This window comes from Lagopus muta, chromosome 1 (assembly GCF_023343835.1).
Source record: "Lagopus muta isolate bLagMut1 chromosome 1, bLagMut1 primary, whole genome shotgun sequence".
In the NCBI taxonomy this organism is placed as follows: domain Eukaryota; kingdom Metazoa; phylum Chordata; class Aves; order Galliformes; family Phasianidae; genus Lagopus; species Lagopus muta.
Window position 1 is genome coordinate 155693608 of NC_064433.1, and position 25466 is coordinate 155719073.

Consider the following 25466-nt stretch of genomic DNA (forward strand, 5'->3'; position numbering starts at 1 on the left):
CAGTAGCTGGTTAGCCAGCTGATAAGAAACAGCGCTAGGACCAATCATACAGAAAGTAGAATTGTGGAGAGATGCCTGCATATAATGTGAAATTGTTTATATTGACATCTCTGTATGTCTTCTTAACTCTCCTCTTGCTATGTTACTGTTGCTGAATAATCAGTCTATAAGCAGATGTCTTGCCTGTGTTACTGAATGTTAATTGCACTATTGGACTCATTAGTTTATGATTCCAGACACGGAAATCACAAACAAGAAAGCTGTTGAATCAAGCTGTATAAATTCATAGATTTACATTCTTTTAAAACTTCTGGCAGAAATCAGCACTGCCTGTAAATATACAACAGATGCACCAATATGTCTTGAGATGAATACACTAAGGCAAAAAAATCTTATTTATTCCCATCACAATAACAGTTTATTTTGATCACCTGCTCCTTGTGGTTGCACCTGTGGCTTGTTCATTTAGCTGAACACAGAAAAAAAAACTGGGATCAATGCAAGCTGTGGATTCTTGTTCCCTTATATGTTTTGTTTTTTATTTTAGTTATTGTCAAATGATTACTGTTCACAATTGTTAGGTGTAGTAATAGTAATAATAACGATAATAATAGACATTAATGTTAAGGCTTGAGAACTGAAGCAATCAAAAACCAGATGATTCCAAAATCCAAAGTAATTTCTAAACATATCTTCATTGTGAGATAATTGTGTTCATCGCAGTTATGATGAACAACTTGATTTTCTTTGAAACAAAAAGCAGTTAAACAGTATTTACAATATCATAAAATGATGAGAAGAATAAATAAATATGTTGATATTTTGTAGTTGCAAAAAGATTATATTTACATTTCTTAAACATATGGGTGTTCTCAAGCTCCCATGTGGCTTATGTCTGTATGTCATTTCATGGTTTTAGCTATCTAAGCATATGATCTATACAGATAAAACCATTTTATTGTTGGACAGACTGCCACAACAGGAAGACTATCTCTGTGTTTTCCCTTCCAGCGAATTATGCAAAGTATGAGCTGTGCTTCCTGAAAAAAGCTATTGTCATGGTTCTATGTTTTTTGTTTTTGTTTTTTTGTTTTTGGGTTTCAGTATTCCACATCAAAACATCATGTAGTGTACGGGGCATTAAAGTGTCACTGCCCAATCCCAGCTACCTATCCCTGTACATTACAGCAGTCACGGGATCTGGCCCTTCCGGGTGGGGGGGGGGCGCTCTCTTGCTGCCTGGCAGTGGGTGCTGGAGGGTGCTTTCCTGGCCGTTCCAAGCTTTTCAGGTTTGAATCGGTCCCGGGAACTCTCTCTCTCTCTCTCATCTTGTCTGGTTTATTAATCTCAATTCCAACTAAATTGTATATATTGTGTTATTTTGTATTCCGATATTATAGTAAAATAAGTTTTCCTCCATAGATTGTTGCCGCTGCTCTTTTCCTCCCTTCCTTCCTTCCCATTTTTGTGGGACTGGGGTGGGGGGGGGGGGGAGGGCAGAGGCCTGTCGCCCCTGTCACGGACATAGATTGATCTGATCAACTCCGTGACAGATTTTTGGCGCCCAACGTGGGGCACGACTGCTTTTTAGTTTTAGAACGAATCTCTTTTTCTCTCTGCTCTTAGAGAGCTTCGTTAGGGAGCATTATCAGTAGTTCAGGTTTCTGTACTGGAAAACCTGACCTTGAAAGATTAGGCGTACTGCCAGTGTTCTGGGATATTTGTAAACTTTGAGCACTACTTAGTCTGAGTAGTGCCTCTTTTTTCCTTTTTTTGTTTTTTTTTTCCCTCCTCTTGTTAGCTTCAATTCATTAACCCTTTTTTAGCAAGCACCAGCGATGAACCCACTCGTTATCGTGGGGGTGCTGGGTAAAGGATTTAAAGCAATGGTGTTACTCACAACCTACTGGCCAATAATCCATCTCATACTTACGTGTTGTGGAATTGCATTCATATATAACTACCTAAGGGCACTGATGGAGACACCTATGTTTTACCTATTTGCAATGTGGTATGATTTGAACTTTGACATCTACATCCCAGAAGGAATGGCTAATTTCACAAACAACTACATCTCAGAAGGAATGGCTAATTTCACAAACAACTACATCCCAAATGGAATAGCTAATTTTACAAACAACACGATGTTCAGACCAGTCTCTGGGTTTTCTTCTCGGTTTGTCAAACGTTTTTTGACTCCTGAACTAATACTCATGTTGGTGTGCGTGTGCATGTCATCAATTTTCCTGAATGTATTCCTATGCATTCGTAATAAGGGGAAGGAGTCTCCTCTAAAACTAGAGAATGATGATTGGCAGGGAATATGGAGAGGTTTAGGAAAGGTTTTAGAAGCATGGGGACCCGCAGTGTCATGGGATTTTACTCTTGAACACCTGTGGGATCCCGAGAAATTAAGCCAGTATTTGAGTCAGGGACTATGCGGCTTACATAAATCTAAGGAGGTACAACTTATTTGGGGTTTGGCTTGTGCTTACCGTGCCCTATATAATACCATTCTGGAGAGAGAGAGTTTCCGAGCTGAGGTTCAAGCCAAAGGGGAAAATCCCAAAGTCAAATCTAATCAATCAAAGGAGACACCAGTAACAATACCGGTTGCTCCTGTGGAGGGCAAGAAATGGAAACGAGTGTCTTCGCGTCTTGAACGAAAAAGAGAAGAAGAGAAGGAGGAGGAGGAAGATCCAGGCGAGGGGCCCTCCTCAGAACCACCACCATCGCGAAAGGCAAAAGCGAAAACTAAGAGACATGCAGAAGAGAGTGATGAAGAGGAAGTCTCTATTACTACTCGCCGGCCTCTAAAGATGACTGAAATCCAAGGTTCAAGAAAGGAGTTTACACGGCACCTGAATGAAAGTATTGTTTCCTGGTTGGTTCGCTGTTGGGACAGTGGGGCCCATAGCTTGTCTCTGGATGGTAATGAAGCTCGCCAGCTAGGCGCCATTGCCAGAGACCCAGCTATTGATAGAGGAATTAGTCGATGTTCGGATGAGGCTGCCTCCCTCTGGGAACGAGTGTTAATAGCCGTGAAGGAAAAGTATCCCTTCAAAAACGGTTTGAAGATTGCGATGAAAAAATGGGATACAGTGGAAAAGGGAATCCAGTATTTGAGGGAAATAGGCGTGGTGGAAATGTTGTATGACCCTAACTTTGTTCCTAACCAACCACACCAAAACCGCGACCCTGAAAGAGTGAGGACGACGCCTGAGATATGGCAGAAACTCGTGACAACAGCGCCGGACAAATATGCCGCTACACTAACGTCAGCGTGTGACAGATACCAGGAACAACAGAGAACGCCCTTAGTTTATGAATTAATTCTTACGCTCCAAAACTATCAGCAGTTGCTATCCCCCATTCATGCTGCTGTAGCCGCTATCTCAAAAGTGACGGACCAACTGAATGAAACGCGGCAGCAAATGTCTCAACTGATTAACCGTGACAAACCTGTAACAGTATCAGAGATGCTTGATGAAGATCAGGATAATCAAAAGAGTCTAATGAAGGAGATGAAGGAGATGAAGGAGATGATCCGAGCCCACCTTCCTTCCTTCTCACGTGCACCATCAAAGATCTCAGCTGTTAGAAGCAAACGCTCTCCGGCTCAAGTAAGGAATAATACACCGCGAGTTACCTTATGGTATTACCTACGTGACCATGGAGAAGACATGGGAAAGTGGCACGGTCAACCTACTCCTGTACTACGAGCCCGGGTGAAAGAATTACAAAGCAGATCAACCACCAGTGCAGTTGCTCCAGTTACCACAGGTAATGAATAGAGGGGCCCTGCCCTCAGTCAGGGGGGGGAAAGGGATAATAGAGTATATTGGACTGTGTGGATTCGATGGCCTGGCACATCAGAACCACTGAAATATAAGGCCCTGGTGGACACTGGTGCACAATGCACTCTGATGCCCTCGAGTCACCAAGGGACAGAATCAATCCATATTTCTGGAGTGACCGGGGGCTCTCAAGAACTGACTGTGTTGGAGGCTGAGATAAGCCTCACTGGTAAGGACTGGCAAAACCATCCTATTGTGACGGGCCCAGGGGCTCCATGTATACTAGGTATTGATTATCTCAGAAGGGGGCATTTCAAGGATCCTAAGGGGTATCGGTGGGCCTTTGGAATAGCTGCTGTGGATGCAGACAACATTAAGCAGCTGTCTGTTTTGCCTGGCCTGTCAGAAGATCCGTCTGTTGTGGGGCTGCTGCGAGTAAAAGAGCAACAGGTACCGATTGCTACAAAAACGGTGCACAGGCGGCAGTACCGCACCAACAGGGATTCTTTGCTCCCCATTCATAAGTTAATTCGTCAGCTAGAGAGCCAGGGAGTGATCAGCAAAACTCACTCACCTTTTAACAGCCCCATATGGCCAGTGCGTAAAGCCAGTGGAGAATGGAGGCTGACGGTGGACTACCGTGGCCTGAATGAAGTCACACCCCCACTGAGTGCTGCTGTGCCGGACATGTTAGAACTCCAGTATGAACTGGAGTCAAAAGCGGCCAAATGGTATGCCACCATTGACATTGCTAATGCCTTCTTTTCCATTCCTTTGGCCAAAGAATGTAAGCCACAGTTTGCTTTCACATGGAGGGGCATTCAGTATACCTGGAACCGTTTGCCCCAGGGGTGGAAACACAGCCCGACCATTTGCCATGGGTTGATCCAAACTGTATTGGAACAGGGCAGTGCTCCTGAGCACCTGCAGTACATTGATGACATCATTGTGTGGGGCGATACAGCAGAAGAAGTCTTCACAAAAGGAGAGAGAATGATCCAAATTCTTCTGAGTGCTGGTTTTGCTATTAAGCGAAGCAAAGTGAAAGGACCTGCCCAGGAGATTCAATTCCTAGGTATAAAGTGGCAAGATGGCCGTCGTCACATCCCGACAGACGTGATCAACAAAATCACTGCTATGTCTCCACCCACTAGCAAAAGAGAGACACAATCTTTTCTGGGTGCAGTGGGCTTTTGGAGAATGCATGTTCCAAACTACAGCCTCATTGTAAGCCCCCTTTATTATGTGACGCGAATGAGAAATGAGTTTACATGGGGCCCTGAGCAGCAGCAGGCTTTTGAACAGATTAAACAGGAGATAGCCCGTGCCGTGGCCCTAGGGCCAGTACGGACGGGACAGGGTATAAAGAACATCCTCTATACTGCTGCTGGAGAGAACGGTCCCACTTGGAGTTTGTGGCAGAGAGCCTCAGGAGAGACACGAGGCCGACCCCTGGGATTCTGGAGTCGGGCATACAGAGGGTCTGAAGAGCACTACACTCCAACTGAGAAGGAGATATTAGCTGCTTATGAGGGGGTTCGGGCTGCTTCCGAAGTAGTCGGTACTGAAACACAGCTCCTTCTGGCACCTCGACTGCCAGTGCTGAACTGGATGTTTAAAGGAAAGGTTCCCTCCACCCATCATGCTACTGATGCCACCTGGAGCAAGTGGATTGCGTTGATTACACAGCGAGCGCGGATGGGGAACCTCAGCCGTCCAGGAATCCTAGAGATCATCATGGACTGGCCTGAAGGTAAAAAGTTTGGAACACCACCGGGAGAAGAAGTATCACGTGCTAAAGAAGCCCCACCATACAATGAACTACCGGAGAATGAAAAGAAATATGCCCTGTTCACAGATGGATCGTGTCGTATTGTGGGAAAGCATCGCAGATGGAAATCTGCTGTGTGGAGCCCCACACGACAAGTTGCAGAGGCCACCGAAGGGAAAGGAGAATCAAGCCAATTTGCAGAGGTAAAGGCTGTCCAACTGGCCTTAGATGTCGCTGAACGGGAGAGGTGGCCAATGCTCTATCTTTACACTGACTCATGGATGGTAGCAAATGCCTTATGGGGGTGGTTACAGCAGTGGGAGCAAAATAACTGGCAAAGAAGGGGTAAACCTATTTGGGCTGCTGAACTGTGGAAAGACATTGCTGTCCGAATAAAGAATATGATTGTAAAGGTGCGCCATGTAGATGCTCATGTGCCCAAGAGTCGGGCTACTGAAGAACAGCAAAATAACCATCAGGTAGATCGAGCTGCCAGAATTGAGGTGGCTCAAATAGACCTGGACTGGCAGAACAAGGGTGAATTATTTCTGGCTCGGTGGGCCCATGAGACCTCAGGTCATCAAGGGAGAGATGCAACATACAAATGGGCCAGAGACCGAGGGGTGGACTTAACTATGGATGCCATTGCACAGGTTATTCATAACTGTGAAACATGTGCCATCATCAAACAAGCCAAGAGGATGAAACCTCTGTGGGAAGAAGGGCGATGGCAAAAGTACAAATATGGGGAGGCATGGCAGGTTGATTATATCACCTTGCCACGATCTCGCAATGGTAAGCATTATGTGCTTACTATGGTGGAGGCAACCACTGGGTGGCTTGAAACATATGCAGTACCCCATGCTACCGCCCGAAACACCATACTGGGTCTCGAGAAACAAGTCCTGTGGCGACACGGCACCCCAGAAAGGATTGAGTCAGATAATGGGACTCATTTCAAAAATTCTCTTGTAAATACTTGGGCCAAAGATCATGGCATTGAGTGGATTTACCATATTCCCTATCATGCACCAGCCTCTGGTAAAATTGAACGATACAATGGATTGTTAAAAACGATGCTAAAAGCACTGGGTGGCGGAACATTTAAGCACTGGGAGAAGCATTTGGCAGAAGCCACCTGGTTGGTCAATACCAGAGGATCTATCAATCGTGATGGTCCTAACCAATCCAGTTCACTACATACCGTAGAGGGAGATAAAGTCCCTGTTGTACATGTAAAGAACATGTTAGGAAAGGCAGTTTGGGTTCTTCCAGCTTCTGGAAAGGGCAAACCTCTCCGTGGTACAGTTTTTGCCCAGGGACCAGGATCCACTTGGTGGGTAATGCAGAAGAATGGGGATGTCCAATGTGTACCACAAGGAAACTTGATGCCGGGGGAGTGCAGTTACTAATTCTATGTATATGTACATAGCCATGTGTGCATTTTAATCATTTTTTGTTTGTTTGTATATATGTATATATATTTTAAGCATGATGTAACGATGTAGAATAAGGGGTGGAATGTCATGGTTCTATGTTTTTTGTTTTTGTTTTTTTGTTTTTGGGTTTCAGTATTCCACATCAAAACATCATGTAGTGTACGGGGCATTAAAGTGTCACTGCCCAATCCCAGCTACCTATCCCTGTACATTACAGCAGTCACGGGATCTGGCCCTTCCGGGTGGGGGGGGGCGCTCTCTTGCTGCCTGGCAGTGGGTGCTGGAGGGTGCTTTCCTGGCCGTTCCAAGCTTTTCAGGTTTGAATCGGTCCCGGGAACTCTCTCTCTCTCTCTCATCTTGTCTGGTTTATTAATCTCAATTCCAACTAAATTGTATATATTGTGTTATTTTGTATTCCGATATTATAGTAAAATAAGTTTTCCTCCATAGATTGTTGCCGCTGCTCTTTTCCTCCCTTCCTTCCTTCCCATTTTTGTGGGACTGGGGTGGGGGGGGGGGGAGGGCAGAGGCCTGTCGCCCCTGTCACGGACATAGATTGATCTGATCAACTCCGTGACAGCTATAATTTAACATCTGAATTCTGGGATAGTGACTATTCTTTGTCTTCGAGAGAGATCCATCCTACCTAAAAAAAAACCACACCACCCTAAGGTATCTGAAATAGGAGTGACATCGGCTGAGATTTAGGTAAGATGGTATAAAGTAATGGGCACTTCCTCAGGGTGAAGTGCCTTTTAAAGGACTCTATTTATTCAGTATAGTGGAAGCCCACAGTGGCTATATTTCAGGCTAGAATTGCTTTGTAATATAGCTGCACTCGCAAAGTGATTAAAGCAATTTTTAGACGTTTAAAAGACCTAATTTTTAAGTGTTCAGAATATTCAGTGGATTGATGAACTTACGAACTTGGTTGCTGTCTGATGATATTTGGGTTCATAACGCCAACTTGTTTCTGTAAATGTTATCAATTCAGATGAAACACTATGAGTGGGAATTTTATGCCATCCTTATGTCAGAGCTTTATTCCCACCTTTATGTCAGAGCTGATTCATATTTGTGCAAATGAAGGTTCAATAAGATGCACAAAGCTTTTACATAACATACACTAACAAGTGTTGCACCAGTGTTTTCAAACTGCAGACAGTATTATCAAAACACATGCTACTGTGAGCCCATTTCTTATTTATAAGACATCATTCTTCTAAAAGAGTGCAACACAATCTTATTGATTAAAATAGACAGGATGCCTGAAACCAAATCTGAATCACTGGACCTGTTTTCATCTAGTATTACTAAACAAAAGAACATGTCCTCTGTTCTGTAAAATACTTGAATTTGTACACATTAAAAATATTTGTTGTGGGAAACCGTGTCAGCAGAAAATCATGCTTCACTATCAGAAAAAATAGTGAAAAGGGATAACACTGTGATCTCTGTCTGCCATGATACCAAACTTTACTGTGAAGAGAGTTGTAAGACTGTATTGATTATACAGCACACAATTCATTCAGAATGCAAATATGATAGTATAAACTCATAGAAAGTGTTATGAGTTTCATAAAAAATTAATTGCACAAGAGACACAATATACCCTGAATATGGACTTACAGTATTTCCACTTTTATAATTGTCTCTTAGGTATTTACTAGTCACTGGAACTTTTCCCCCAGATTCACTCCTTTAGCCTGTTGCCATTTTGTCAAAAACTGGTTGTCAGCAATATTTTCCAATATAAGGTTTACAGTAACGTTCAAAGGCCAACACAGTCCAACCCCAAAATAAATGTACTTTTACAGATCTCTAGTATTACATTTTTCAATCAATTTCCAAATATATTTACCTCAGCCAAAATCCAACAGCAACAGAATTGATAAAACTTAAGAATGGAAGATGGATTAGATAAATACAGAGATGAATTTAAGATGTACAAACATATAGTTAAAACATTACCATTAATCCAAATATGACTTCACAGTTTCTTTAAAATTCAGGGCACTAAAATCCTCAAAGGGTGTTTTTTTTCTTTCTGTTGTTTTTGTTTTTTGTTTTTTGTTTGCTGTTTTTTGTTTCCCAATGTTTAAAATAAGGAATAATTTTTCTCTGGCCATCTCAAGATAGTAAGTTCAAGTTTCCTGTTTTTGTTGCTCAGATTCAAATTGGAAGCTACATAAAATCCAAAAAGTTGATTCCAAAAGTTCTTTATTTGGTTGACCAAATAAAGAAGAGTAGAAAATAAGAGTTAATTGTTTTCTAACTATTTTATCTAATCATAGAATCATAGAATCATAGAATCATAGAATCGTAGAATCACAAGGTTGGAAACGACCTACAAGATCATCTAGTCCAACCGTCTCCTCCTCACCATTGCCACCACCAGCACTAAGCCATATCATGCAGCACGTCACCCAGACGCCTCTTGAATATTCTCATGTTCGTTAACAAATCATTTCTCGGAAGAGTTCATGTGACTTGTTAATTGTGAAACATAATTCAAAATTTAATTGCTTTTTACTGACAGAAAGCTTATGATTTACTGGATTTGTTTGTGAAGTAGACTATTCAACCTACTGTTCAGACTGTAGAACCATTTCCAGACTGACTGAGTCTTGTTTTAAATGTCTGTCAGTGTTTAAGAGGCACTTTACATAACAACCTTAATAATAGGCTTTAATTTTGGTTAGACCTGAAGTGGTCAGGCAATTGTATTCATTGATCTTTGTAGGTCCTTTCCCACTGAGCTGAGCTGAGCTATTCTATTCTGTTCTGTTCTGTTCTGTCAGAAGATACTGAAAAGCAAGTTTTTTAATTGTGTTTTTCATTTTTTCATGTTTATTATCTTCTATTGCTATACATGTTTCTTCTTCATATATCTTTTTCTGTTGACTAAGAATACTGTCGAAAATTTATGTGTTCTATAGGCAAAATTAAGAAATAAATGCTTAGTTTACGATGAGGTAGAAGTTGTGTTAGAGAAAGTCCTCTGCTGCAGATTGTTAATCAACAATAGAAAAAAGGGGGAATAAGTTTCAATAATCTGCACATATCATTGTGAAGACTGCATTCTTAAGGGTAGCATGTTTGTTGAGTCACCCAGTTGAACTATTTCTGTAGTACTTGAGGTAAATATCACACCTTGCAGTCAACTTCAGATTTACCAGAATATTGTGATTTCTGTTGTGAAGAGTCTAAAAATTACCAAAAGTATTAATCCTAGAATTCTCCTAGAGAAGCTGGCAGTCTGGACAGATACACCCTTTGGTGGGTAAAGAACTGGTTGCATGGCTGGGCCCAGAGAGCAGTGGCGAATGGAGTTAAATACAGCCAGTGACTGCTCACAAGTGGTACTTCCTGGGGGCCAGTATTCAGGCCTGTCCTATTTAGCATCCTTACTGATGACGTGTATTGTCAGTGGTGGGTTCAGCCTCTTCTCTCGTGTAACTAGTGATAGGACTGGAGTGAATGACCTCAAGTTGCATCAGGAGAGATTCAGGTAGGATATTAGGAAAAATTTCTTCTCTGGAAGTGTGGTCAGGCATTGGAATAGGCTGCCCAGGGAGGTATTGAATTTGCTGTCCCTTGAGGTGTTCAAGAAATGTTTAGATGTTGTACTAAGAGGCATGGCTTAGTGGGGAAATATTGGTGGTAGGTGGAGGGTTGGACCAGATGATCCTAGAGGTCTTTTACAACTTTAATGATTCTTTGATTCTATAATCCTGCTTATCAGGTAATACATATAACTTTATATAATATACCTTGATAGAGTCATTTTTGCAGGTTATTTTGTTAGAAATTGTTATGTATTCAGTGCATTACTGTTTCATACGGTTTCCAAAAGAGTTATAAGCTTGACTGAATCACTGTCACTAGAAGTTTTATATCATATTTTTAATACTTTTCTCTGGTACATGGATAGCAAAAGGCAAATGCTTATTTATTCCTTTTCCTTAATGTTGATGAATCAAATAATTTTAAAGATAGTAGTGGGAAAGTTATTTTGAAATCCTGACTTTTCTTCCTTCTTTTCAGTCATTCACTGCATTGCTGAATGGTATCTTTTGAGTTATATCAGTGGGTTATTTGATTCCAAAATTAACAGTTAGTAAGTATGATTGCAAAAGGTACGACAGATAGTTACATTGTAGTGCTTTTCTTCTAATCCCTGAAATATTTCCTACTTTTACAAAGTAAATAAACTTGGAAACTCACTATTTTAATTAGATTATTTTTCCAGTTATTGCTTATCTCAAGCAAGCATTAAAACACGGAGTAGAGGTTTTATGCCTTCCTTAAAAAAAAAAAGAAAAAAAAAAAAAGTTTTTTTTTTAATTTTTTTTTCTTAATGTTTCCATCATGAACTATCCTATCACAGGAAAATTATCTCCTTGTTTAATTTTTATTCCTTCTCCTTTCCCCACTCCTCCCCACTCCGATATATGTTTTAAGTTTGGTAATTACTTTCAGATACAGTAGAGATCAAACTATTTAACAAAATTATTATAATTTACAAAGAGTCAATACTGATTTATCCTGAATTTTTTAAGACAGCGGCAGTATCTGCATTGTGATCTTTGCATCTGAATTGTATTAGAGTATCAAGAAATTGACATATTTTAAATATTATGCTTTTAAAAATGAATGTAGTGATGAATGCTCTTACAGCCACTGATGGGACAGATTGCATAGATATTAGACACATGACAAGCAGCACCTAGGTGTAACACCTTAGCTAACTGATTACTTGTTAATAGCAAACTAAGTCTTTGGTGCTAAGCCTGATTAAAATGAGAGTGATCTACACTATCTCCTTTTCAGTGTATTTTCCATTGTTGGTTGTTACTGTTTTTTAAACCACTATTTCAGAATTATGTGCAGAAACACAAAAAAGTGTTTATACCTCATGAAAAGGTAAATAATGCCTGGAATTGTAATTCTCTATGGTGTAAGATTAACTAAACTATCTGAATATGATTAGCATGGAGTTCTCTACACTCTGTCTGTGTGAAGTATATGCTTGATGAAGCTCCTGACACAGAGCACCTAGTGTTATTCAAAGATACCTGACGCTTTATATTGGTAAGCAAGTTAAAAAAAAAAAATAATTGCACGAATAACTGCTTATTTCTCAGAAAATAATGAGTATCTTATTTCCTAAAAATATACTCTTTCTACTTCTTCCAAATTTTAGCATAAGCTTGTTGAAGCATGTTTGTCAACACTATTGAATACTGGAAGAATCGGTTAAACTCAGACATGTAGAGACTGGCAGAAATTAACACACATTATATTTACTGTAAATGAGTAATAAACTAGTTTCTCTGCCTAATAAAGCTAAAGTGTTTGCCTGTTCCTACTTCGCCAGAGTAAGATGTTCAAGTTAAGTCACACAAAGGACAAATGTTAAGCTAGATTTTAAATCCCCTATGAAATTTTCTTCTCAGGTTTTATCTGTTGTACATCATACTCTTCATGCATAGTCAAAAATCAGTGAACAATGTTGAAACAGTTATTTTGTAAATATAGAGTACAAGACTTGAAGATGTAAAAGGGAAAATGTTTCAATCCAAATATTTATACTTGCAGCTTTTAGTCTTAACTCGGGAATCATTCCAATACACAGGAACAGGCAGAAAGAAAACAAAAGACACTCTATAAGAAGGTGAAATGATATAAAACAGAATACATGAAAGTGCTTCTGATCACCCCAAGCAGAACTGAAATTAATACCTCTAGCAGCTGTCCTGAACTTTGTGTTCAAGCTTTTAACTAACTTTAATTAAATAGAATCTTTGGTGTACCAGGATGCATATGACTGGGATATGAATAAAGAAATAAACAGCAGAGACTGGCATATGGTTGATGGTACATGCATCATATGACTTTTGTAATACTATTTTTTAATCTATTTTAACATTCATGAGAAGTAAATGAGCTTAAAACAGAAATAGAACTGTCTCACTGGATTTGGAACCTTGACTATCAGTGAAGGTTTTCTTTTTCTACTTCTTTTTTCTATTGCAGGAAGTATATTAAAAAACCCTACCACTATAGGTCTTAATTGTCATACGTGCAATCTGCAGTGTATAAGTGGACCCTGTGGATTTTGGTCTAAAACCAAACCAATCAGTTACAAGCTATTTTTCTTTTCTGTTAGATGTTCTTGTGCAATATTTGCATAAATGTAACCATGCTGTCCATCTTTTAACTTTCACTCAATTAATTATACTTCTAGCCCCCTGCTGATGGACAAAAATGAGACTTCATCTGCAAATAGCTTCAGCAGTTTACAGCTTATTAAATGCCAAAATCTAGTTAAGACAGTTTGAGAATTCTCATGTCAGGCATTTCAACATGCCAGTTTTAACACAAAAAATCTTATTAACAGGAAAAAAAGTGAGCTCGCTACCCCAAGATGTGGGGAAGAAAATGCAGCAGAATAAAGGTAATGGACAGATAAGATTTTCCTACAAATTATGTGCTTAGCATATGTGGCACAGTCTGAGTATGTTTTAATTAGTAACTCTAATAATGAAAAACATTGGAAAAGACTACCAGTTGACAACAAAATGGTCACTGCAAATTGCAAACATCTTTAGTCTATGGTATCACCTTTTGTAATTTATGTAACAATCTGTAAAAACCTTGAAATAAGCAGATTACATACTAAAATTCTCTTAACAAATTGTACGACTCTTTTTGGCAGGTTTTACATTTTGCATCAAGCAACTGGTGCTTTCATTTTTAGTACATAGTGTTCTGGTATACTTTATACCATGCTGTTCTGATTCTTGATTTAAAACAGAAATAGAGAAGTGGCATGATATACAGGGAAACTGAAGTGTGCCGTGCTCCAAAGTAAATTCAGTATACAGGTTCATACTCTAACCTTGACCAGATCACTTAACCTGCTTGAACTTCAAACAATCTCTCTTTGAAACTGACTGTAATCAAGATCTTATTGAAAAATAAATACTATGGCTGAATGTCCATTTCACACCTCGAATGAATTGTGAAAAGAGGAGTAACAAAATTTCTTGTATATATTAAATACTACATTTATTTTTCTCTTTTTTTTTGTTGTTGTTGTCAGATTATGAACATTCCTTTAGCTGTCATTTGTGAAATGTGTGTAAACATGCCAGTCAAAAAAACAAACAAGCAAAAACTTCAAAATCTAATTTTAGTTTCAGTTGTGAAGTATTGAATTTCAATTCTTTTCCTTATTTTTTGGGGTAGGAGGAGTGGGGGAGTGGGAGGGAGGGAGGGAGAAGAGTGGAAGAAAAATGTCTAAGCTGAAAGATTTTTTTTTCTTCCCTAAAAATCTCCTAAAAAGTTCTGACACATTATCTGGGTTATTGGGACATATTGTGTCATGTTTGTAGTCTCATAAACGAATGTGACTGAACTGAACATGACATGACAATTAATGACAGAAATGTCAGAGATTAAGAGAAATAAATATAATTTGTGTCCAGTCATATAGCAATTACCAGCTCTATTAGGAACTCCTTAGATTTTTTCATATTAAATGAAATGGAAAAAAAGAATTACAGTGTATAATACTATATTAGTTCCTTAATTTATAATTAACAGTCGTATTACCCATTCTTTAACACCATCTTTAATTTCTGAAATTATATTCCAAAATAGTATACACTAATGACCTCATGTAGAAGAACAGAGAAATTTGGTGATCTATATTAGAGATATATTTCTCAATAAGAAGACCCAGTACTCAATCTGTTCCACATGAAATGCCCCTTGGGCTTCTGCTGCCTATAGTCTGAATTCCCACTGGTAGCAAGGAGAAAATATAATATTTGAATATGTAAGTACACCTCTAAGTAAACTCATAATCAGAATGAAGGGCACACATGAAATATGTTCCTGTTTCGCATGATGTTGTGGTTGAATTTCTGTTCTTGTTATTTATTTGTATGGACAATATACTCAGGAATTTCTGAGTATCTTGTTCAAAAGAGATTAATTAATTAATTAATTAATTAGTTTCTTTAAATAGACACGAATAAGTGATATGGCAGAGAAGAAGTCTTTTCTAATTTTATCACCTTTACTATGTCTCTTTTGTTTACTAGCTTCTGGTAAATATAGCAGTGGCTGCAGGTACTGAGGACATTTTTTATAGATAGGCAACCTGTAGGAGGATGATTGATCACCATTGCTTCAAAACATAGAAAGTACAAAATAATTGCAAGAGATGTGGATAAAAGAGGTTGAGTCTAAAATGGTTGGTGGAGTATCTTCAGGCAACAAAAAGAAGACCAGATTCTGGATGTAATCAAGAATGACAGGAAAAGAGTGGGGGTGGTGGAATTGTTACAGGGGCTCTGGAGGAAAGATGAAGCGGTCATTTTCCTGACATCTGTGTTAACTCACGACTGGAATACAGAGGAAAATTATATTTTTCTGTTTTCGAATTTCCTGTTTTAGCATCCTGACAGACAGTTCATCCTGGAAACCAAAGTCTTATTCTTTGTCCCTGGGTAATGACAATGAGTTTTGTTGCATGTGTTGCATTTTTTACCCTGCAATATTGTCACTGATGGACCGTTTCGAGGCATGATATGGTAGGTTACACTGTGCCAGTCACTGTGCCAATTAGTGCCAACTACAGAAATGTGTTTTGTGAATATTGCTGATCCTTTGAATGGCAGAAAGTACTGGAAGACAGTACAAGAACATGTAAAAATTAAGATTATTTTGGATGCATGCTAACCTGCTTTAAAAAAGATTTAAAGGAGGTGATTTCTGTTTAAATTTATTTGGATTTTGACCGAATTTTCTATCAGAAAAACTGTTGTGAATGAGGTTCATTGAGGTCCATGATGAGGAATGAATACTGAAATGTTATAAGTACATTGCTATTGCCTAATATTGATGCCCAGATATAATATATGTCAGATATAGTGGAAAAGATTTATTCAATCAGAAATGAAATGTAATTTGTTTGTGGCAGGATTGAGATAATCCTCAGGTTGGGAATGTAGAAAGGATAACATGCAATATATAGCAAAGGTATATTTAAAAAGTGAAAGTCCAAAGGAAAATTGGGAGCTTATTAAAATTTTCCTTTTACATAATCAAACTTCATGTGTGAGATAATATGATATGAGTACTAGCCTTGTCTCAAATTGGAAAGAGATTTCCTATACATCACTCTTTCTAATTACTATCTGGAATATCACATATAATATTTCATACTGTAAGTGGTAATTTTATTATTTTTATTATTATATTATTTATAATATTTATTATGTGTGGGGATTTTTTGTGTTTGTTTGTTTGTTTGTTTGTTTCGTTGTTGGTGGTGGTGGTTTGGTTTGGTTTGGTTTTCTGTGATGATTTAACCCCAGCAAACAGCTTGCGCACTCTCCCCAGATTGGAAAAGGTAAAAACATTTCCATGAACACATAGGTTGAGATAAAGCCAGTTTACTGGATAAAGCAAAAGCATCATGGGCAAAAGAAAGAATTCATTTGGATCTCCATTTCCACTGGAGACAGCCAATTTCCAGGAAGACAGGGCTCCATCAGAGGTACTGTTTCTTGGGCAGACAAACACCATAATTCTGAATATCTGTTGCTTCCTCCTTTGCTGCAGCTTTTATTGTTGAGGAATGATGTCATATGACACCATATGGCATGGGATATTTCTTTGGCCAGTCTGGATCACCTGTCCTGTCTGCATTCCATCTAAGTTTCTTGTGCTCCCCCAGCCTGCTCACTGGCATGGCAGCAGGAGAAGCAGAAAAGTCACTGACTGTGTAAGCACTGCTCTATAATGTCTAAAAGCATTGGTATCTCTCTACTATTTTTCATCAGAAATCCAAAAGAAGGTGCAAATCGTTTCCATCCAAAATTATTACATTTTTTTGCAGCCCAAGTTCATACACATTTTCCCTTTTCCACGATATTTTTTTTTTGCTTCACACAGAAATTGTGTGAAAGGAAACAGCTATTACAAGTATTTTTGTGTGTCTTTGAATTCTTTTCTGCATGGGTTGTTAGTACAAAATGCACTAATATTTTTTTCAGCCTTGACAATTTTTCTTCTATAGTAAAAACTTTCTTTACATGTATCAGTAAAAGGAATCTGATAAAATGAAATCTTTAAAGAGATGGTACTGTAGGATTTATCTCATATTTATTTATTTATTTATTTCCCCCAGTGTATTTCATGATTTTGACTTCATTCAAGTCCTAGAATGTAAGAACTGTGCATTTTCTTTCTTTCTTTCTGTACCTAAAAGTTATTCTCCCCTGTATTTCAGTAAGTTATAGTATTGTAGTGTTATATAAACCAGAAAAATGTTTCCACCTGTAGCATGAATATAACAAACCTGACTGCTATTACAGAAGCAGCAAAGTTGAAACATATTAGGAGAGCAACACAGGCTGCATTGTTATTAAAAGTTCCCCAAATGCTCTTTGTTTAGTGCTATAATATATTCTAAGCCAAGATATATGCTTCATTAGTTGTGAAGGTGTTGGCACTTGCTGCTTTATTGCCAGAAAGAAATAATAGATCATAAAGAACAAGAATGTGTAAAGGAATGAAAAGCGGTAATATATACATTCATACATAGATAGATTCATACACAGACACAGAGCATAATAAGGATACACATACACTTGTTTTTAAACATATATTTAAATGTAGGCATATACACCCTTTCCAAAAAGCTGGTGAAGGAATGTGCATATGCTTATTTTTAAATGTTTGAATTTCATGAGCATGTTGGATGTTCTTAATAATACAGGTTACATATAGTGTTAATATGGTATTTCAAATGGCAAAGCTGATTAACTATTCAAACTGATTAACTATGAGGAAATGAAATTGCTTAGACGTTTACTATGTAACAAGTTCTTAACAAGGGAAAACTCCTTCTATAAACAACTGTAAGCTATGTAACTGTTAGAATAAAATATTTTGATTCTGCCTTTCTTGTTGCAGGAATGGAAAGAACATATTTTTAGGCAGTGAATGACAGTCTTAATATTAACTTGCTTACACCATTAGAACACGGAATGGCTAACTAAACCATCCAGATATCTGGACAACAAGTATTATTTCTCACATTCCAACTCCTATTATTAATGTTTATTATTACTCATTTTCATTTATTACTCTAATTGTAGACTAATTAAGAGATGGCCTCATTTGCAAAGGAATGTAATAGTACAGATATGTTTGTGCCCTAATGAACATGCAATAGAAAGGTAACACTGGATGAATAGAAGAGGAAGTGGAGGAGGAAATCAAAAGTAATGATGAAGGCAAAAGGAGGGAAAGAAGACCATAGAAAACTAGTTGACAGAACTCAGAGAAAAGAAGGTATGAAAGGAAGGTAGCAAGAATGATAAACTTTTTTAAGAGTGGCAAAAATATTTGAGAAATTGTTGCTCAGGAAAGGGTATAGAAAATCTGAACAAAATACTGAATTACTCTGAAGCTATAATTTACTTGCTTTAGCTCTAGACAATGTAGTAAAGTAGCGCTTCTTACTTGTTCTTACCTAATTTAGATGTTTAGTTTGTTTGATAAAAATGTATACAAGAATATACTAGTTGGTCTGTATTATTCCTTTTTGGTTTCCCTTCTCCACCAACTTTTTTTTTTTTTCTTGGAAATTCTGAAAATTTTCAGCTCTATCTTGTAAGCTATCTTTTTAAATTCAGATCTTTTAACTTGTTAAGCTGAACCTCACACTGAGGTGCTCAAAATACTATTCATGTGTATATTTACCCTAGATCTCCTCAGTTATGAGTATGCAAATTTAATGTTTCTACTCTTTTGCGAGCGAGTATGTTGCAGGAAAATGCAGTTTATGCTTCTGCACTTCTAGAATGTTGAATGCCTTCATTAAATGGTCTTGCATTAGTGCTGTAGATATGCAGTATCCATCTGCGGACACTACTCTCCCAGAAAAAAAAAAAAAAAGGAACATGTCAAAAATTGAGTAATTTTTCATTTCCAACTAACTTCTTCCCACTCTATCATTAATATATCATAACTCACATACCAGGAACTCCTGACTTGGACATTTTTATGTCTGAAATTTTCCAGTCCTCTTTAGATTTGTGTATCAACCTACACTTTGACCTTGGAGAAAAGCCAAAATCTGAAGAATCAAATATCTCTGAAATTGTTTTTTTTTTTTTGTGATATTTTTTTGTGTGCTTTTTCCAATTCTTTAGTACGTAACTGCTTGAACACATGTATTCCAAGACCAGTAAATGTTGAAAGAGTCACGTTTTTCACACCTTCTTGTCTATAATTTTACTTACATCAAGCCACTTGAAAATTAGAAGCATAAAATTTGTATAATCCAATGTCAATTATTTGAAATTTTGTCACGAATATAAAATATTTTTTAATGCAATGGAATCTACTACTAGCAGAGTACCCAGGGTACCAATAACTCTTTGGGCTGCCAGGGCATACTGCTAACTCATACACAACTTGCCATTGACCAGAACTCTCAGAACCCTTTCTGTAGGGCTGCTCTCTACCATCTCATCCCTCAGTCTGTACGTATATCCCGGATTGCTCCACCCCATGTGCAAAATGTCACACTTGCTCTTGTCAAATTTCATGTATTTGGTGATTTTAATTTGTCAAGATCTTTCTGCAAGGCCCCTCTACCCTCAATTAAGTCCCTCCCAGTTTGTTCTGCAAACTTATTACACATTTGATTCCTGCATCCAGATTATGTATGAAAACTTTCAAGAGAACTGGCCCTAAAATGGAAGCATGGAGAATCCCAATAATGACTGGCCGGCCACCAGCCTAATGTAAACCCACTTACTATAACACTTCAAGCTCAACCCATCAGCTAGTCATTCATCCATTGTATTATGCATTTGTCTAGCTTCATGTTGGACATTTAGTCTAGAAAGATACTGTGGGAAGCAGTACTGAAAGCTTTCCTGAAGTCCAAAAAGATTACATCAACTGGATTCCCTTGGTCTACTAAGTGGATAACCTAGTCATAAAATGAAATTAAGTTATTTAAACTGGACTTCCCCTCATTAATAAGTATTGGTTATGACCAAGGACTGTGCTGTCTTTCAAGTGTTATTCAATAATTTGCTTTCAGGCTGAAATAACAGATTCCTCTCTACTCCTACCAAACAGTTTTTCATATTTTGTCTTCTCATTTGCCTGCAAGGATATATAAATACAAATATTCACCTTAGCGATACTAATGATAGAATATAGTGCTAGTGAAGACAAAGATTCCATAGACTTTCTTGACACTGTTGCCAGTAAGTACACAATATTAGAACAGTGAACTTCCTTCTATAACCTATCCCTAGCTAGGTCAAAGCTTTCCAGGTTTGATCAAGCCTACTGAGCAAGCACTTCTCATGAGATGAAGCAGCACTGGAATTTCCTAAAACAAAAGTGGCTTTATGTGGTACCTCTTTTTAGATAGATACAAAAGTTAGTGAAAAGTTAAACTTGAACAAGATCACCGAAGTGTATAATAACAAACTAAAATTAGGGAAAGTTTGCCTAAGGCAAAACATAGCTTATTATATCTAATTAAATTTCAGCTTAGATCTTACTCTGAAAAAGTATCTAAGTCCTATAAAAATTTGCATATATAACAGTATTGTAAAATGTGGAATTATATGAGTGGTTTTTCACAATACTAGTACTCTACATAGTGATGTTATTATTTTTCAACTTTATTTTCCTGCATTTATTATTGAGAAATTGATGAAAATCCTGATCTGATCTGGGAATCTACATCTCTTGTGTTCTATGCATGTAAAAAAAAATCCATTTTAAAAACACATAAGCGCCCATACATGTGTGTTTCAAGTAAAATGTTAAGATAGTAGCTTATAATATACCTAGGTTAAGAACGACATATTTAAGAAAACAGCATATAAGTTGTTATCAGGCAACTTATAGTGCAAAAAAGTACTGTAGTAAAAAGTACTCGATTCCAACTCCAAATATTCTAATTTTACATCTGTGTCTTAAGTACTCAATAGCTGAATATCCAGGAGGAAAAAAAAAAAAAGAAAAGCTTAAAACCACTGAGAAAAAAAAAAATCATAGCTGATCATAAGTAGAATAATAGAATCATTAAGGTTTAAAATGGTCCTCCATCCATTTTTTTACCCTATGAAGAGTACACCTGTTCTGGCTGTAGGCTGCCAGCCTTTCCAGGAGAATGCTGTGGAGGACAGAGTCAAATGCTTTAAATGAATTGCATGAAAGCAAATGAAAGCAAATTGCAATTGCATTTCAACATCCACTGTGGGCCTATCTTTAGTCCAAAATTAGCATAGCCCTTACTTTCTAGGTTTTGGGTTTTTTTTTTTCTTTTCCCCAGTGACTTTCAAATAGACTATTTGCTAGGTGCTGTAACTTTTAGTCTCAAAGTCCATGACATGAACAGTTGAAGAATCCCTAGAAAATAAACCTTGGTTGGAATACTGTGGGCTTGAAACTTTAGGAAAGAGGTGATTTTCAGAAATATGTAGTATGATCAAAATAAATTAACCAGTCAGTAATGGAGAGAATTAAGTAGGTCTGGGAGAACTACCTAAAGTTTTGCATGAGCTCTATAGCAGAATCCTGTGTAGCAAAGTGAGAAGGTTAAACCATGTAGCTCCATGATAGACTATCATATACATGATAGACACCATGAGATAAAAATGAGCATCAGATGCTGCTGACTTCCTACAGCATTTTTTGTTATTGCACATAACTTGTTACAGCCATACCTTGGCTGAAGTTGAAGGCATTAGAGTTTTCTGCCTGTGTGGTGCTATGCAGGAATCACTTGAAGGAATGGAAAATACGTAGGTCATTCTGAAAGTAATGCCTCTTGTTTATTTTCATGGAAACTACAACAAATGCAAAAGGCAAAATCACACTGTTTGATAAAGAAAATTCTTAGCTACAAAACACTATTTTTTAATATGCATTTGCCACTAGCTATGCATTTACACTGGGAATGAAGTACCTGCATGCTGCTCTTGAACAAGTCTGCACCAGTGGAGGTGACATACTGTTACTGTCACAACTGCTGAAACACGACACCCAGTGTCTCACTGTCTTCACATCCACTGTTTAGACCTATGTTCACAAGCATCAGTGAATATCAGTGGGTGCAGCTTTTTCCACATGGAGAAATTCAGTGATGCACTTCTACTTCATATCCGCTTCCATATCAGATGCTATTTATCAGACTGCCCCTCTGCTGTCATGTAGCACACAGCAACAATATGTAATGGAATACTGGTAGAAAGTTCAACCTGTACTGCAGTATTACCGACATCTGCCTCTGGCATCATAGGCTGACATAATAAAATAGGAAATATTTCCTTTGGAGAAGCTGTCTGTTAAAGCAGTGGACAACTTTTCCCAGAATTTCATTTCAGCATTCCGTAAATGCGTTTTGCTTGTGTATGAAAATTCCTTGAGCTTTGGTGCTCCAGGAGCTTGTTTCTTTCTTCAGTTTAATCGATAAACCTTGTTTATAGCAACTTCAAAAGGCTTTTTTTCTCTGGGAGATTTTTAAGTCCGATTTTTCTAACTGTTTGTCCACTGGTTAAGAGATGTTAAATGTAAAATTACTACATTTTAATTAGTAAAAAGTAATATCTCTGTACTAGACACAGGATGCCCTTATTCTATTTATTTTCATCATAAAATGTAGTTTTTCAAGAACACATAATTAGATTGTTTTAATCTTATCATTTTCAGAGGCATAGTACAATAATTGGCTTTCTTTCCTCTTCTTTTTAGTTAGAAGTTTGCTAAAGGATCAATGGAGAATACATTTTTCTATTCTGCAGCATCAATTACGATGACCCTGGGTGTAAATTTATTGATTTTTCTTATTAGAACATTATCACCAGTTATTCACAGCATGATGTTTATTAATTAGTAAGGAAAATAACGCTTCATTTGTGAAAAATATTCCTTTTAAGTTCTCTACCTAACAAATTCATAGCTATATGAAATCTACTAATTGTATTCTGCCTTTATGACACCATTCATTCTCTATTCTGTTTATTTTTCCTATGATCCTGAAAGAAGTTAGAATTATGTCAGCTACGGATATCAGGTAATAGAAATTGCTATTTTTAACTAGTGACTTGCAGAAACTATGCAAACTTTCTGCATATCATTCTTATGGTAGCTTCTTTATTTTGAGAGGAAAATAATTGGATGGAATGGAATGTTGAAACAAAAAAAATATGTTCCCCTCCTCCCCTCCAAAAAAATAAATAAACAAATAAAAGGAGGAGGATGACGAGAAGAACAATAAGAAGTGAGATAAGTAGTGATTCCAGTGTATTCTAACGTGTATTCTCTCTTTCACTGGCATCTAGAGAGATCAGTCCATGACATTTCAGTTAGTCAGTATGTGAGTGAAAATTGATGAAATACTTAGAATATTATTTTTTTCTGTAAATTAGATTATTAACACTTTTAAGACTGAATATCATTTGTACTAAAGTTCATACCACAGTTGTATTTAAGCATTTTAAGTTAAAATAATTTCTATTAACAAGACAGAATGTGTAAATCAGAATAGTTAAAATCTATATAAATTGTAGAAAAAAAAACCTTGACATTGGATTCCAGAGTTTGGATGACAAAGAACAAAAATTTATTCTTATTGTTCACTCATGGAATCATAGAATCACAGAATCCCTAGAGTTAGAAGGGATCTCTGAGGGCTATCTAGCCCAACTCTCCTGCAACAAACAGGGACACCACAGCTAAATCAGATTGCCCAGGGCCTTATCCAACCTCATCTTGAAAGTCTGCAGACATGGGGCATCAACCAGAACACTAGGTAACCTTTTCCAGTGCCTTACTGTAAAAGACTTCTTCATTATATCTAGCCTAAATTGACCCTCCTTCATCCTGAATATATTTACCCTTGCTCTATTGCCACACACCCTGATAAAGAGTCTTTCCCGTTTTCTCCTGCAGCTCCCCTTTGGATATGGACAGACCGCTATCAGCTCACCTCAGAGCCTTCTCTTCTCCAGGATGAACAGTCCCAGCTTTCAGCCTGTCCTCATAGGAGAGGTGTTCCATTCTCTGGATCACTTTTATGGCTTTCCTCTGAATCCACTCCAACAGGTCTGTGTCTCTCTTGCACTGAGGACTCCACATCTGAACACAGTACTCCAGGTGAGGCATCAGCTCAGAGTAGATGGCAGGGTCACCTCCCGTTTCATGGCCTCTTGACCTACTACACATGTTCTTCGTTGTGATCTACCTGTAAGAGCTGGTTGCAACTGAAATACAATGCAATAAAATACAATATTCTCTGATATATAAAACACCATAATGTGTATGAGGCTTCTACTTTAATATCAGATAGATAAAAGATCATTATATAGTTACCTTCCTGAGAGCTGTAAACAAATATTGCTGCAAAAATCTGGCAAAAAAAAGAGGTTACTCTGAGCACCCTGAATTTTAATCTCTTAATATCCAGAACATGAAGTGACACAGAATTTTTGTAAGAATGCATTATTAGCTTCATATTAGGAAAGTGAACTCTTTTAATTCAAAAATGACTTGTTATTAAAAAAGGCAAAAATAGAACCAGAAAACACCATGTACTAAATTATAAAGTTGTTATTAGAATTATAGAATATTAGTTTATCTTACATTAAAAAATTATATTTGTAATGATTTGAATAAAATAAATAATTTCAGTTTCAATAATTCAGCATTTCTGGGCAAGATATAATGATACCTTTCTGCAATTTTACTTAAATAAAAATCCCACATAAGGCACACAGTATAAACTATATTTAATATATGAGAGCTACTTCAGAAGCAATACTTCCCATTTTATTATATTGACTCACAACATCAGAGTCTGATATTGTTGGTATGAAAGTAAAGGTTTCCTATCAATATTCCATTAAATTTTGCTGCCCTGCGACAGATGGCAGTAGAAAGGCAGTCTGACATAGAACTGCATATGAACCAAATGTATGTAATTGAATTTTTCCCTGTTGAAAAAATGGCTATCATTGACATTCATCAGCGCTTGCTGAACATTCATGGGGACCAAACAAGTGGATGTGAGCACAGTGTAGTGGTGAGTTTCAGCACAGGTGACAGCAACAGCAGTTTGCTGTTCTGACTGGTGCAGATTTGTATGAGAGCTGCGTGCAGGCTCTTGTTCATCTCCGGCAAAAATACTTAGCTAGTGGTGGCAAATATGCTGAAAGATACTGTTTTGTAGCTGAGTTTTCTCTATCCAATAGTGTGATTTTGCTCTTTGTATTTGTTGTAGTTTCCTTGAAAATAAATAGGAGACATTACTTTCAGAGAGACCTATTTATAAAAATAAATTGATCTTCATTTGAATACTTGTATGTGAAACCCACTTAAATATGCTTTTAGAATTCGGAC

The 25466-nt window shown here is 37.5% G+C and overlaps 1 protein-coding gene across 2 annotated transcripts; it reads left to right on the forward strand.

Annotated features, from left to right (window-relative positions):
* The first annotated feature begins 1252 nt into the window (after positions 1-1252).
* On the forward strand, positions 1253-24303 carry LOC125688369 (uncharacterized). Of its 2 annotated transcripts, none has more exons than XR_007374694.1 (2): positions 1253-1289; positions 24021-24303. XR_007374694.1 is itself a non-coding variant. In XM_048934403.1 (2 exons), exon 1 carries the CDS (start codon positions 3927-3929, stop codon positions 6978-6980), a length of 3054 nt encoding a protein of 1017 aa, XP_048790360.1. In that variant the 5' UTR covers positions 3802-3926; the 3' UTR covers positions 6981-7324; positions 24021-24276. The 2 variants fall into 2 exon arrangements, 1 of the variants encoding a protein (XP_048790360.1); XM_048934403.1 differs by lacking the exon at positions 1253-1289 and adding an exon at positions 3802-7324 and having other exon boundaries at positions 24021-24276.
* Positions 24304-25466: the final 1163 nt, after the last annotated feature.

Excerpts from the sequence above, each read along its gene's own strand:
- LOC125688369 (XM_048934403.1), top strand. The coding sequence starts at position 3,927 with ATGCCCTCGAGTCACCAAGGGACAGAATCAATCCATATTTCTGGAGTG.